Genomic DNA, 15,189 nt, shown 5'->3' on the forward strand with positions numbered 1-15,189 from the left:
TGTTATAGCAGCCCCAGGAAACTCCTGCGGTCTTTGTGAGGAACCATGTGTGTGGGACTCCCATAGGGAGGCTTGGGGTGCATGGGGTCCCGTGGGACTCAAGGCCCACCTGAGCAGAGACACATGGTGGATGGTGGACTCTGAGCCTCTCAGCTGGGACGCAGATGAAGCCTCTGCCTCAGAGAGCCACCGAAAGGACTAGGTAAAGCACCCATAAAGCACCCAGTACAGTACTCAGCTGTGGCAGGCACCCTAATGGTCCTCAGAGACATCTTCATCCTAATCCCTGCAGCTTGTGAATTTGTTCCCTTACCTGGCAAAAGGGATTTTACAGATGTGATTACGTTAAAGATCTTGAGCTGAGAAGGTGATCCTGAACCATCCAGTGGGCCCACTGTAATCACAGAGATCACTATATGAGGGAGGCAGGTGGGTCAGAGTCAGAGAAGGTACCAGCAGCAGAGGTTGGAGTGATGAGGGCGGCCTCTAGAAACTGGGACAGGGGTCCCTAGGGTTTCCAGAAGGTACACAGCACTGCCAGCACATTTTGGACTTCTGACTGCCAGAACAGTAAGAGAATGAATTCGTGTTGTCACGTTGTTTTACGTCACTAAATTTGTGTTAATTTGTTACAGCTGCTGTCAGTAACTAATACATTAGCTTATCAAGCTTGTAAATATCCATTTTCTCTGAGATCTTCCGGGAGTTCACAAGGTGGGAAACAGGGGGTCCTCAAACACGAACAAGAAAAATGTGAGGCAACACAAAAAAATGTTGACGGGAAGGGTGAGGCAAGGCCTATGGGCCCATGCTGCAGCTCAGAGAAGGGAGGACGGCGTAAGGCTGTGTGCTCTGATGGGCCCAATGGCGGGAGCAACAGGTGAGCTAGACCACAGGAGCTGGGGGGTGGGGGGAGGCAGGGAAGGGAGCAGGGAGGACAGCCAGGCTTGGGGTCAAGAGGGGTGGGCCAGAGCTGCTCTACAAGTGGCACCAGAGCCCGCCTCTCCTCGCTCACAGGTGGACCTGGCTTCCTTGGGAAAGCTCAGCCCACCGCTTACTCAGCAAGACTCTCCAAATCCTTCCAACAAGGAAGGTTCTACTGAGAAGGCTCCAGCTCCTGCAGGACAAACTGATGCACATTAATTTTCCAGGGCGCTGATGTGAGGTGTGTGACGTGAACACCAGGTGACAGTGTCCGTGAGCAGTCCTGGCAGCACCAGCCCTCCAAACCCCTGGAGCAGAGACCGGGCTGGAGAGCTTCCTGGACAACCTGTAACACCCGCAGTTCCTCATCCCCTCCCCGGGGGGCCTGCTGGTTGCTCCTTCCTTCCCGTGGCTATGGCCTAAAGCCCTGGGGGGTCCTGGCTGGCCCCTCCTCCTCTCACACGCTAACATCCCGGGGGCCTCCAGTTGACTCCTCCTGCGGAGCACCCTGCTTCAAGCAGCCGCCCTGTGAGCTCCGTCCCTGCCAGCGCCCTCTCAGGGGCCTCTGCCCTGCCCCCCCCCCCAGATGCTCCATGTGTGGCCAGAGTGCCCTTTCCAGATGCAGGCCTGACCACAGCTCTGCTTGGAACCCGGGAAGGGCGCCCTACCTCCCTCGGCGTAAAACCCACGTCTACACCTGCCCCTGGATCCAGCTTGTCCTCCGGTTACTACTACCGGCCTCCCGATCCTCCCTGCTGCTCTACAAACGGGTCAGGCGTGCTCCTGATTCACGAATCTTGCTCCAGCTGACTTCCCTCTTCCCTTCATCTCTGCAGCTCCCGCCCTAATGAGGCTACCCTGTGTGCCGGGGGGCCCCACCCCACTCACAGGTTCACGTCCTAACCCCCAGGATCTCCCAACAGGGTCTTGAAAGAGGCTATCGGGGTTAGCCGAATAGGGTCCCTGATGGGGGTCTTCATCCAATACGCCTGGTGTCCTTACAAGGAGAGGTGGGGGCACGGAAGGGGCGCGGAAGGTCGAGCGCGAAGGCCATCGAAAGCCCAGGAGACCTTAGGGCACGGCAGGCTCCCCAGCAGCCGTCCTGTCCGCTGGAGGCTGGGGCGGCCGGGGGGGGGGGGGGGGGGGGCGCTCGCAGGTCCCTCGGGGCCGGGCCCCTCCCCGCTCCCCGTGCCCTGGGGTGACCGCGCGGGGGGGGTGCAGGGGCCGCGCTCCAAAGTCCCCGTGGGTCGCCTCTGTTCCGGCGTCCACGACCGTGTGCCCCGCAGGCCGAGGCGCAGCCCCCGCTTTCCGCACGCGGCGTCCCGGGCCCCGAGCGCGCTCACCTTGGCCGAGGCGCCCCTCCAGCCGCGGAAGGCCTCGTGGGCGGCGCGCACCGCGGCGCGGGCCTCGCGCACCCCGCAGTCGGCCACCAGGCCCAGCTCGGCGCCGCTGGCCGGGTCGTGCACCGGGAAGGCGGCGGCGGCCGGGAGCCAGCGGCCGCCCACGAAGCCGTCGGTGCGGAGCAGCGCGGCGCACAGGCCGGCCGGGCCCCCGGCACAGCGGCGGGGCTGCGCGGGGCGGCGGGGGCGCGGGGCTCGGCCCGGGAGCCGCAGCCAGGTCGCCATGGCCCCGGCGGACGCGGCGGGAAGCGGGAGGGCGGGCGAGCGCGCGCCCGAGCGCCCCGGGCTGGCGGCGGGAGGAGCGAGGCGGCGGCGGGGCCGCGGCGGGCGGAGCAGCGCCCTCTCGTGCGCCCGCGGGGTGCGCCTCCGCCCCGCCCCCCGCCTCCCCCGCCGTCCCCCCGAACCTGTGTCGCCGCCGCTCGGCGCGGGCCCCGGGCTGAGGGTCTCCCGCGGGGGGAGCGCGGCCCCGCCCTCCGCGGCCCGGGTGTCCCCCGGGGTGTGCGTCCCCCGAGCAGGGCCCCTGGTGTGCATGTAGCAGGGCCCAGGCCCGCCGGCCCCAACCTCAGCCTGCCACCTGCCGACAGGCTCCGTGACCTTAGCCTTGGACGCGTTCCTTAGCCTCCCTCCTCTCCCTCTTCCGCAGAAGGTTCTGGGGTGTGGTGAGAGACCCCGTATTTAATTGCTTAGCAGAGTTGCGAGGTGAAATTGAGCACGAGGTTCAAAGTCAGAGTAACTGCCCCAGGACAAGCCACTAGTAAAGTGGAAGTGAGGCCTCTACCAGTCAATGGGACCCCTTGTGAGAATCGAATCCACTGAGTTAAAACGACCAGCAGACATTAGCCTGAAAATCTGGAAGCAGGAAGGTAAGCCTCGGCTCTAACGAGGATGCAAAGATCTATTTCGCAGGGCTCTTTGGAATTTGCGGGTTGCAGTGAAGACCATTTCTGTGCTCATTTAGCATTACTAGTCTCAGCACGTCTCTGCTTCTCCGTTCCTTCTGAGTTGAGTCTCTTGCTGTATTTTTTTTTTTTTCCCCCGGAGCCTGCGGGCCTTCCACTTTCTCTAGGACCCTGGGTTCTTATTTGCAAAATGCCGAGGCAGTAACTTTAAATTTTGCCTTTGTTTTTTGCTGAGTGGGTCGCATCTAGCAGAATTGGGAACAGCGGAGTTTGTGTGTGTGTTCGTTATTTTCTTCTGTATTCTATTCAAGGAATTGGAGGGGGGAGAGAGGAGGTCCTGGAGGGAGGCTGCTGCCCTATAGGTGTCACTTGGGGGCGCAGGACCTGGCGTATTTCCACCTGCTGCCTGCAGAGGGCGCCCTACTGTTGAGACACTGTGGCTGCTTCTGTTGATCCAAAATCAATGGGCTTATCTTCCTAAGGTTCTGTTTCAAACAGTGCCTTCTCCCTTTTTGAGCTAACTTCCCCAATAAGCACACTGTCTAGGGCCCATAGTACTTTTAAGGGCATACAAAACTTTTTAGTTCCTTTTAAAAATCAGAAAAAAGAGAACTTTTAAGTTTGATTATAAATATATTAATACTTAGACCATTGGAGATGTAAAATTTGATGACTTCTTTTTATCTCTATGGAAGAAGGGGACCTAACAAAAGCAAAAGTGCCTAAGGCCTAGGAAATTCATGATGTTGGCCTCCCCTTCTGTCTGTCTTGTGCCCCTGCAAGACCGCTTTCAGAATGAGACAATCCCCCCTGATTCCTTGCTCCTAGGCTGCCCGATGGCTCCCAGGAGCCTGGCTGGGTGCGATCGCTCACCAGAGCCTATGAGGACAAGACTATCGGTGCCTGGGACCTTTTTTCTTCACCTGGCCTTGTCTGGGCACTTCCGCCTCTACTCCCACCATTCTCCATCTGCTCCCCCACTTGCAGTAAGGAGGAGATCAGAACTATGTTTACAAAACACCCAGTTAGCCAGACAAAGCACATTAGTTCATGGCCTCTGGCCTAAAACCAGCCAGGAGAGCTGGGCCCAATGCCCTCAGGGCTGGGGGAGAGCTGTCGGATCCTTTTCCTTGAGGCTTGCAGGTGGCTAAACTAAGGTTACAGAGGAAACTTGGCAGACACCTAATCTTCCCATCTTCTAATCTCTTCCATTTGCTCACCTGAGCATGAGTACGGTTTCCTCCCACTCTTTCAGGATCTCCTTTCTTGCTTTTCATGTATAATAATAATTTCTACATTATAATCACTACCATTTCCATGAAGAGCTTCACCGAATTTTTCCCACGGATTAAGTGCAATAGACTAGATATTTCTTGACAGGTGTATTCTGAACCTAGCATTTTCTGAATCCTTGTTTCTTGGTCTTAAATCTGTTCCATGTCTCCCGCCCCCAGTGGAATCGGCATCTTTGCTTGCGGTGCAGGAATCTGACCATGCAACAGGCTCGAGATAAGCCCCGTAAGAACAGCCAGAAGCAGAGCGGCCAGGAGTGGTTGCTCTTGTGTAATCCCATGCAAGTGTCAGTATCTGTTGCCAAATACTGAAAGAGAAGTCGATGCCAGCTGATCGTCATAAAAGCTTTCCCAGCACTTGTGGCTTTGGAGGCCAAGGACACAGGGCACCCTGATACATAATGTGCAAAGGATGCCCAGGAGATCAGCCCCTGTGAGCTGAGGTGGTTCAGCATGTTGACTCTCAATATAGACAGGTGAGTCTCTCTCTCTCTCTCTGTCTTTTTTAAAGAAACCAAAGAATATTTGGAGACAGCTTTGCTAGTGTCACCATACAAATTTCATGTTAAAAAGAAATCTGGAGGACACCTGCATCAGAAAGTGGCAATGCTTCTACCTCAAGGCATTCAGATTTTGGTTGATGGCTTTTATTTTTTTCTCCCTCTCTCCCAGGGGTTTGTTTGCTGTTCTGGTGAAGTTAAACAGTAGTTAAACAGCTTACTGGGAAGTGTTATTATTTTGAAATGAGGCTTGGTTTCCCATGTCAGTGATCTGCTTAGAGGGAAAGCAGTGGGTCTGGGCCTGGGTGGCAGGCCTGCTGCCACAGCTCTGAGCGCTTCATGTCTCTGAGGAGCAGCGAGTAACAAGGCATGTCCGTTTGCAGGTTCTGGCCTGGCCTGCTGATCACGCTGGGCTCCCTCTGCCCGGGAGGATCACCATGCGGCATCTCCACGCACATAGAGATAGGTAAGTGCCTGCACCTTGCCGTGGTAGTAAGGATACCGAGTCCGCCGAAAGGCGTTAAGGAAGAGATGTGAAGTCGGGCCCAAGTACAGACGACAAGTCCCCTGACGGCAGCGAGCAGCCAGGCAGTGGAGAGTCAGGTGGGTTCCTCCAGTCAGTAGAGGGATAGGCAGGAGGCGAGGGAGGGATGCGAGCTTGATGAGGGCAAACAGTGAGGAGCTGGATAACCTAGCGGTTGCCAGGAAACAGAATTGATAGAATGGAAGAGGAGGAAGGATGGGTGGAACTTGGTAGGGGCGAGGAATGTGTTTTTGTTGGTTTATATTTCCAAATATGTTGTACAGGGCCACTCATGGTCACGGGAGTGGGTCCCCTGAGTCAAGTGGCTGGCTTCAGGGAGGAGCCCAGGATGATGACAGGAGCTGGGGAGGACAGGCTACGGGGAGCCGGTATCCATGAGCTTGGGGGTAATAGCAGAGTATCAGGTACAGGTACATGGTAGGCTTGGTTCTTGCATGAGGTATATTTGTAATATTTCTTTAACTGATGGAAAATGTAAACCAATTTGGAATGTACTCAGGATTATATTCTGTAACAATTTTTGGATTGATTGAAATCAATCAATTGATTGATTGATTTGAAAACATACTTGATATCTGGGTTTTCTTTCAGATAGAAACAATAAGAATATTTTATAGTTAGGCCACTAGCCTGAAGGTACAAATCAAAACAAGATGACAAATAAAGTGTGAAAACTTATCAGTGCAAGATAGACCAAGGCATTGAGTGCTGGTGAATGAGAACCTATGATCCCAGAATTTTGCCTTCTGAAAGGGCACAAGAAGTCCCTGAGCCCCGACCCTATATTTCACGTACAGGAATTCACCTGGAGCATCTCACAGTGAGCTCATTAGTGTGCTGGCCTAGGATTGCATGTCCTGACAGCCGGTCCAGTGTTCTTTCCAAGCACATTTATTGCTAACAGGGAGTCAGGAAATAATAGAAAAGAGCATTAGACTGAGGTTCTGATATCAGCTCTGCTGTAAACTAAGGATGTGACTCAGAGCGGTTCATTTTCTCTGTGTTCCTCTTCTGTGAAATAAGGAGGCCGAACTTCTCAGTGAATTTGAGAATATTCTCCAAGTGTAAGTTCTTTGAAATTGAAATTGCTAAAACTATAAGTGGGATGAAAAAGAATAAGTAAACAGAAATATTCAAGAATAAGTATAAATGGAATAGTTTAAATCCTTAGAGTTTAAACACAGATGAAATATGAAATTTCAATAAAATCAGATAACTGCGTACCTTTATTCAGTAGGTGCCAAAGATCCTGATAGATTAATATACCCTAAACTTATATTGAGTGAAATAATATAAAACTTTATTTCCATGAACATAATTGAAGATCACTCCTAACTTGGACAGATTTTGAGGAGTTTTATGTAAAAGACAAAACTCCAACATTTAATTATTTAGAGGATTTTATAAATATTTTGGTCCATGTTTTCACTTCTATGTAAAGCCCGTGTGGAAGGCTGACATTTGTGTGAGTTAATTAGAATTGGCCTTGTTCAGTGGTTTGAGCTGTAAATCACAGGTTATTGGCATGGGTTGCGAATTTGTATCTTAGAGAATTATGCTTATGTTGTGGCTATATTTTTGTATGAATTACAAAATTGGATGTGATTCACAATAGAAGTAAGGTATCATCTTTGAATGTGACTTCACAAGGCATGTTCGCCTTACAGATTCTAGGAAGATTCAGGGTGTGGATGTGTGTGTCTGTGTGTCGGCCTGTGGGTGGAGCAGGTGACTTGGGAATTTTTTTTTTTTTTTTGTCCATGTAATGTGGCTCAGCTGGTGAAAAACATTCGAGAGTAATTGATTCAGTCCATAGTTTTGGCTGTGTATCATATTTCCTGCTTAGGTTCATTTATCTCTGTCAGTTGTTGAGGCAAAATAAGATGATGACACCTGTTTACTGAGCTACTACTGTGTATCAGCCACTGCGCTTATCACATAACATTTATTTTGTGTGACTCTTTCGACAAACCTGTAAGGTGGGAATTATTTACTTGATTTCACTTAGAGGGGAAGTGAGATCTAGCTTAGTAGGGCCATGGGGCCAGCTAAGCAGAAACTTCAAATCACCATGCAAATTTGATTTGTATTTTAGCAATCTAAATATTGTATGAATCTTATCTTATTATGTCTAATGAAAATTACTAGTGGATTACTAGTAGTTAATTACTAGTGATTATACACTTAATTTTCATTTCCCACTTCCTTGACAGTCACAATGACAAATTACATTTTCCTTTTATTTTATTTTTTAATTCAATTTTAAAAAATATTTTTATTTATTTATTAGAGCAAGCAAGCAGGAACAGGGGAGGGAGAGGCAGACTCTCTGCTGAGCAGGGAGCCAGATGCAGGACTTGATCCGATCCCAGGACCCTGAGATCATGACCTGAGCCCAAGGCAGATGCTTAACCCACTGAGCTACCTAGGCATCCCTTATTTTATTTTTAAAAAAGATTTATTTATCTGAGAGAGAGAGAGAGGAGGGGCAGAGGGAGAGGGGGAGAGAATCCTAGGCAGACTCCACTCTGATCAGGAAGCCCGAGGCAGGACTCAATTCCATGACTCTGAGATCATGACCTGAGCTGAAACCAAGAGTTGAATGCCCAACTGACTGCACCACCCAGGTGCCCTCATTTTCCTTTTAAAATATTTTGAATAAGAAAAATAAATAAATAAATAAAATAAAATATTTTGAATAAGTTCTGTTTTCAGTTCCAGTTGAATTTAATTGATTTATATATCTCTCTCAGGACACAGAGCTCTTGAGTTTCTCCACCTTCAGGATGGGAGTGTTAACTACAAGAAGGTATAAAGTTTAATTTTTCTCTTATTCCTTGTGTATTAACTCTCTTCTGTAGTTGCCAAAATAAAGGTTCTAACAGATATTTAGGCAATAATTTTAAGAGTCATTTTTGTCTTCATAAAACATTAATATTTGGGGTTATAAAAGTGTATGTCCCCTCTTCAACATTATATATGTATAATACACGTACATATTATATATTTTATAATATATTGTATGTTATAATATACATACATTATGTAATATAATATATGCTATGTTTTATATATAAAATATACTACTTGAACTACTTGAATATATATAAAAATATTTGAATATATATAAAATATTATAGATATGATGTACTTGAACTACTTAAACATATATGTATGTTATATCTAAAATACTTGAACAAATATATCCTCCACCCCTACCTTCCCTTTGGAAACCACCAGTTTCTTCTCTGTATTTAGGAATCTATTGTTCATTTATTTCTAAGATTCCACATATAAGTGAAATCCTGTGCTATTTGTCTTTCTCTGACTTGACTCATTTATCATAATACTTCTAGGTCCATCCACTTGTCACAAATGGCAAGATTTTATTCTTTTTTATGCCTGAGTAATATTCCTCTGTGTGTATAATCACATCTCCTTTATTCATTCCTCACCTATGGACACCAGGGCTACTTCTATAGTTTGGCTGTTGTAAATAATGCTGCAATAAAGATAGGGTGCATAGATCTTTTTTAATTAGTGTTTTTGCTTTCTTGGATAAATACCCAGCAGTGGAATTACTGGATCATGTAGTATTTCTATTTATAATTTTTGAAGAGCCTCCATGCTGTTTTCCACAGTGGCTGTAGCAATTTACATTCCCACCCATGAGGCAAGAACGTTCCTTTTTCTGTATACATCCCCACCAATACTTATATCTTGTGTTTTTGATACTAGCTATTTGACAGGTATAAGGTGATAATCTCATTGTGGTTTTGATTTGCATTTCCCCAATGATTAGCGATGTTGAGCGTTTTTTCATATGTGTACTAGTCATCTATTTTCTTTGGGAAAATGTCTATTCAAGTCCTCTGCCTATTTCTTAAGGGAATTATTCAGGGTTATTTATTTATTTATTTGTGTGTGTGTGTGTGTGTGTGTGTGTGTGTGTGTGTGTGTGTTCAGTTGTGGAAGTTCTTTATATAGTTTGGATATATTAAACTTTTATTTGGGTGTATCATTTGAAAATATCTTATTCCATTCAGTAAGTCACTGTTGTTTTGTTGAGTTCTTTTGTTTGTTTCTTGTCTTTTTTTCCTGTGCAAAATTGTTTTATTTTGGTGCAGTCCCAGTAGTTTATTTTTCTTTTTTTCCTTTGCCTCAGGAGACCTGTCTGTAAATATGTTGTGAAGGCCAATGTCCAAGAGATGACTACCTATCTTTTCTTCTAGAATTTTTATGGTTTCTGGTCTCACATTTAGGTCTTTATTTTTGTGTATGGTGTAAGAAAGTGGCCCAGTCTCATTCTTCCACATGTTGCTGTCCAGTTTTCCCAACATAATTTGTTGAAGACACTTGTTTTTCTCATTGTATGTTATGACTCTTTTGTCATACATTACTTGACCATATAAATAAGGTACCATACATTTTAATTACTATAGCTTCATTGTATTTCTTGAAATCTGGGATAGTGATACCTCCAGTTCTTCTTTCTCAAGATTTCTTTGGCTATTTGGGGTCTTTTGTAGTTCTATATAAACTTTAGGATTGTTTAGTTATGTGAAAAATGCCATTGGCATTTTTTAAAAAGATTTTATTTATTCATGAGAGACACAGAGAGAGGTAGAGACATAGACAGAGGGAGAAGCAGGCTCCTCGCAAGGGAGCCTGATGCAGGACTCGATCCATGGACCCAGATCACACCCTGAGCCAAAGGCAGATGCTCAACAGCTGAGCCACCCAGGCATCCCGCCATTGGTATTTTGATAGGGACTGCATTTAATCTGTAGATTGCTTTGGGTAATATGGCCATTTTAACAATATTAATCCTTCCGTCCATGAGCATGGAATATCTTTCCATTTGTTTGTGTCTTCAACTTCTTTCATCACTGTCTTATAGTTTTTATAGTATAGGTCTTTCACTTCCTTGGTTAAATTTATTCCTAGATATTTTATTCTTTTTTGGTATAATTATAAATGAGATTGTTTTCTTAATTTTTCTTTGTGCTACTTAATTATTAGCATATAGAAACACCACAGATTTCTGCATATTAATTTTGTATCCTGCAACTTTACTGAATTCCTTTATCCTGATAGTTTGTGTGTGTGTGTGTGTGTGTGTGTGTGTGTGTGTGTGTTTGTTTTTTAGTAGTCTTTGGGGTTTTCTATGTGTACTATCATGTCATCTACAGATAGTGACAGGTTTACTTCTTGTCATTTTGGATGCTTTTATTTCTTGTCTGATAGCTGCAGCTAGGACTTCCAATTCTCTGTTGAATAAAAGTGGTGAGAATGGACATTCTTGTCTTATTCCTGATGTTAGGGGAAAAGCCCTCAGTTTTTCCCCATTGAGTATGATGTTGGCTGTGGTTTTTTTTTTTTTTTTTTTTTTTTTTCAAAGAAGGCCTTTATCATGTTGAGGTATGCTCCTCAAAATCCACTTTGTTGAGTTTTTATCATAAATGTTATATTTTGTCAAATCCTTTTTCTGGATCTCTCGAGATGATATGGTTTTTATCCTTCTTATTAATGTAATATATCACATTGATTTGAGAGTATTGAACCAGTCTTGCATCCCAGGAATAAATCCCACTTGATCATGGTGAATAGTCCTTTTAACTTACTGTTGGATTTGGTTTGGTAATGCATTGAGGATTTTGCATCTGTGTTCATCAGGGATATTGGCCTCTTTTTCAGTGGTGTTTTTGTCTGGCTTTGGAATCTGGGTAAATCTGGCCTTGTAGAATGGATTTGGAAGTTTTCCTTCCTCTTCTATTTTTTGAAATAGTTTGAGAATAGGTACTAACTCTTCTTTAAATGTTTGGTAGAGTTCACCAGTGATGCCTTCTAGTCCTGGACTTTTGTTTGGGAGTTTTTTGATTACAGGTTCAATTTTATTACTAATAACAAATTTTCTATTTCTTATTCATTCAGTTTTGGCAGGTTGTGTGTTTCTTCTAAGTTCTCCAATTTGTTATATAATTTTTCAGAGTATCCTTTCATAATTCTTTGCATTGTGCTGTTGGTTGTTATTTTTTCTTCATTTCTGATTTTACTTGAGTACTTGCTCTTTCTTGACGAGTCTGCCTAAAGGTTTTCTTTTTATCTTTTCAAAGAACTAGCTCTTTATTTCATTGATCTGTTTTCCCCCCATTTATTTCCACTCGAATCTTTTTTTATCTCCTTCCTTCTACTAACTTGGGGCTTTGTTTTCTTTCTAGCTCGTTTAGGTTTAAGAGTTGATTGCTTGAGATTTTTCTTGTTTCTTATAGTAGCCTGTATTGTTATAAACTTCCCTTCTAGAACAGTTTTTGCTGTGTCCCAAAGATATTTTCTTTCTTAAGTAGGCTCCATGCCCAACATGGGGCTTAAACTCATGGCCCTGAGATCTAAGCATCACATGGTCTACCAACCAAGCCAGCCAGGCACCCCCACAAAGATTTTCATTGATTATGTTTCCATTTTTGTTTGTCTCCATATATTTTTAAATTTCCCCTTTGATGTCTTCATTGACCTATCCATTGTTTGCTAGCATGTTGTTTAGTGTTCTTGTGGTTTTTTCCCCTAGTTTTTTTCTTATAATTGATTTCTAGTTTCCTACTGTCATGACTGGACTCATTGTATTATATATATTTGCTTTCTATAAAAATAAACAGAATGTGGTATTTTAACCATGAAATCATAGTAATGGTAGTTATTTGCCTGGTTGCTGTCCTGTCTGCCCTGCTTCCTCCTGCCTGCCCACAGAAAAAATTTCTTCTTTTCTGGTTAGAGAACTAATAGAATTCATCATAAAAAAAAAACAAACAAACAAACAAACAAACAAACAAACGAGACAACGAGTGTTAACACCTGGCTTTATATCATTTTAGACATTATCTTATTAGCATTTTCTACCTCCCCCAAATTACACTCTACATACTATGCAACTTGCTATTTTTAAAAAAGATTTTATTTATTTCTTCATGAGAGACACACAGAGAGAGGCAGAGACATAGGCAGAAGGGGAAGCAGGCTCCCTGTGGGGAGCCCAATGTGGGACTACATCCCAGGGCCCCTGGATCACAACCTGAGCCGAAGGCAGACGCTCAACCACTGAGCCACCCAGGTGCCCTGCAACTTACTATTTTTCATTTAATATATTGGTGATGTCTTTCCATGTCAAGGGAGATTTTCAGAATTGTTTAGGACAATTACATATTTTTCTATTATCCATGACATACCATAATTTATTCAACCAATTCTATATTTTAACTTTTTACTTGGAAGTAATTAAAAACCAATAGAAAAGCTGGATAATTAGGCAATCCCTATATGCTCTTTACCATATTCCTGTATATCCTCAATTGTTGACATATTTGCCCTTTTATCCTCTCTGTTGGCAACCAAAGAAAGGAGTTAGAACTGAAAAAGGACAAAGGGTCTTTGTTCGGGGTCTCAGAATTGCAATTCAGGGGAGCACAGATTCTGAAGTAACCAGAACAGTATCTTACTCTTGTAGGGAAAGCAAGGGGGTTTTATGAGAAAGAAGGAAGAGGTAATTATAGGATTTACATAAAGCAAAGTAGGAAAAAACTCTAAGTTAGTGGTGACTAGTCAAATCACATGTGACAACTATCTTATTGATTACTGGTGCTGTCAAAGTCCCTGCTATGTATTTATTGACTTTGCTGTCCTCATCTGATTGGAACACCAGTTGCTCTGTTGAAATGTGATGAGCAACTGCTTATCACACAGTTGTTGCCTCTGGCCCAGTTCAGGAGTTCAGTAGTTGGAAAGGAACATGGCGTCTCTCATGTCCAGAGATTTTATACAATTCCACATTATTTTTAGATGCTGATTTCTTTTTCCCTGACCCATTCTAGAGTGAATTACTGGCTTGATGCCCATTATCCTTTAGCATATCATGGTGTATTTCCTAAAAACAAGGACAGTCCTCTAGAACCACAGCACAATAATCACAGCCAGAAAATCAACACTGAGTAACACTTTCACCCAATCATCAGGCTTCATTTAAATCTTCCCAGTTGTCTCAATCATCTTCTTTATGGTTCCGGAACCAATCCAGGATCATGTGACCTAGAACAGTTTCTCAGGCCTACCTTGTCTTGAATGACCTTGATATTTTGAAAAGGGCACAGTCCAATAACTCTAGAATGTACCTTAGTTTGGTTTTGTCTGCTACTTTCTCATGAGGGATCCCCTTGCAGTTTATCTTCTTTTTTTTTTTAAGATTTTTAAAATTTACTTGAAAAAGAGAGCAAGTGACAGAGCATAAACAGGGGGAGTGGCAGGCAGAGGCAGAGGTGAAGCAGACTCCGCAGCTGAGCAGGGAGCCCAATGCAGGACACAATCCCAGGACCCCAGGGTCCTAACCTGAGCCAAAGGCAGATGCTTAATTGACTGAACCACCCAGGTGCCTCTTGCAGGTTATCTTTTGACAGAAATATCCTAGAATATGGAAACAATGCTATATTCTCATGGAATCACACCAGAAGGCTCACAACGTCAAGCGTACTATTTCTGGTGATGTTACCTTTCATTTCAGTGATTACATTTTTCATTTCTAAGATTTCCATTGGGTGGTTCTCTATATATTCCCTTCCTGCAACTATTTTGGTGAGGAGGTTGTTTCAAGTATGTAATTAAAGCATTTTTCTGATAGGTGCTTTATTTTTTTTAAAGATTTTATTTATTTATTCATGAGAGGCACAGAGAGAGAGGCAGAGACATAGGCAGAGGGAGAAGCAGGCTCCATGTGGGGAGCCCAGTGTGGGACTCGATCCCGGGACTCCAGGATCATGCCCTGAGCCGAAGGCAGACACTTAACCACTGAGCCACCCAGGCATCCCTGATGAGTGCTTTAAAATATTTGACAGATAATTCTAAGATTTCTACCATTTCAGGGTTGGCCTCTATTGGTTATCTCTTTTTATTCCTTTTAAGAGTCTTGGTTCTTGTTGTGATGAGTGATCTTGGATTGAAAATTGAACATTTTAGGTATTAGGTTCTGAGACTTTGGATCTTACTGAAACCTTTTATTTTAGCTGACCTCTCCTGACACTACTTTAGGAGGGAAATGAGATGGAGGGACACCCACCTCCTAACTCTCCTAATGGCCAACTTGGGTAGAAGTCAAGGATCTCCCTGAGCCTCCACTGATGCCTCTCTGGCTGGGGAGGTGGGGGGTAAAAGCGCCTAATTCTTGCTTCTCACTGTGGCCTCTACAGATGCTGGGGGATAGGGTGTCTCATTGTGGTGTTCTGATCCCATCTAGTAAGGATGGGGAGAGGTGCCATGTTACTGCCAGTTGGGACTGGATGTCCAGGCTCTCCCATGTTCTCCACTGACACTGAGGAGCAGGGATAGGAGACAGGATGGCCAAGATGAAAGTCCTGGTGAGGATGGGCCACAGTTTTTTCTGTGATGTGTGGCCGGAGTAGAAAGGCTATCGTCTAAACATTTTCTGTCTTGCTAGGCCACCCATTTCCTGGTCTTACGGTTAGAGAAAGCAGGCTTTTGTTGTGGCTTTTTTTGTGTGTTTGGTCTATGCCCATTAGAGTTTCTAGGCAGCAGTCTCTTCTGGTATTCAGTGTGGGAACTATGAAGCAAAGAGAAAATGCAGAGAAC

At 44.8% G+C, this 15,189-nt stretch overlaps 2 protein-coding genes across 9 annotated transcripts in view; one reads left to right on the forward strand and one right to left on the reverse strand.

Annotated features, from left to right (window-relative positions):
* ALDH5A1 (aldehyde dehydrogenase 5 family member A1) overlaps positions 1-2,552 on the reverse strand; it is a 34,440-nt gene extending 31,888 nt beyond the window's left edge. For all 3 annotated transcript variants that reach the window (XM_072813885.1, XM_072813886.1, XM_072813887.1), the window contains exon 1: positions 2,268-2,552. In XM_072813885.1, the coding sequence (XP_072669986.1) occupies positions 2,268-2,549 (282 nt within the window). In that variant the 5' untranslated portion in view covers positions 2,550-2,552. The remainder of the gene's footprint in view (positions 1-2,267) is intronic.
* Positions 2,553-2,718: 166 nt separating this feature from the next.
* The window catches only part of GPLD1 (glycosylphosphatidylinositol specific phospholipase D1), a 61,368-nt gene continuing 48,897 nt past the window's right edge, over positions 2,719-15,189 (forward strand). For 4 of the 6 annotated variants that reach the window (XR_012025425.1, XR_012025424.1, XR_012025426.1 and 1 more), the window contains exons 1-3: positions 5,019-5,151; positions 5,399-5,481; positions 8,313-8,368. Coding sequence is in view for 3 of the 6 variants with exons in the window: in XM_072813882.1 (XP_072669983.1) it covers positions 5,078-5,151; positions 5,399-5,481; positions 8,313-8,368 (213 nt within the window). In the remaining 3 variants the exon portion in view is untranslated. Of the gene's footprint in view, positions 3,188-4,677; positions 4,992-5,018; positions 5,152-5,369; positions 5,482-8,312; positions 8,369-15,189 lie in introns of those variants that run through there. The other 2 variants (XM_072813883.1, XM_072813884.1) reach the window with 2 other exon arrangements.

This window comes from Canis lupus, chromosome 37, assembly GCF_048164855.1.
Source record: "Canis lupus baileyi chromosome 37, mCanLup2.hap1, whole genome shotgun sequence".
Classification (NCBI taxonomy): domain Eukaryota; kingdom Metazoa; phylum Chordata; class Mammalia; order Carnivora; family Canidae; genus Canis; species Canis lupus.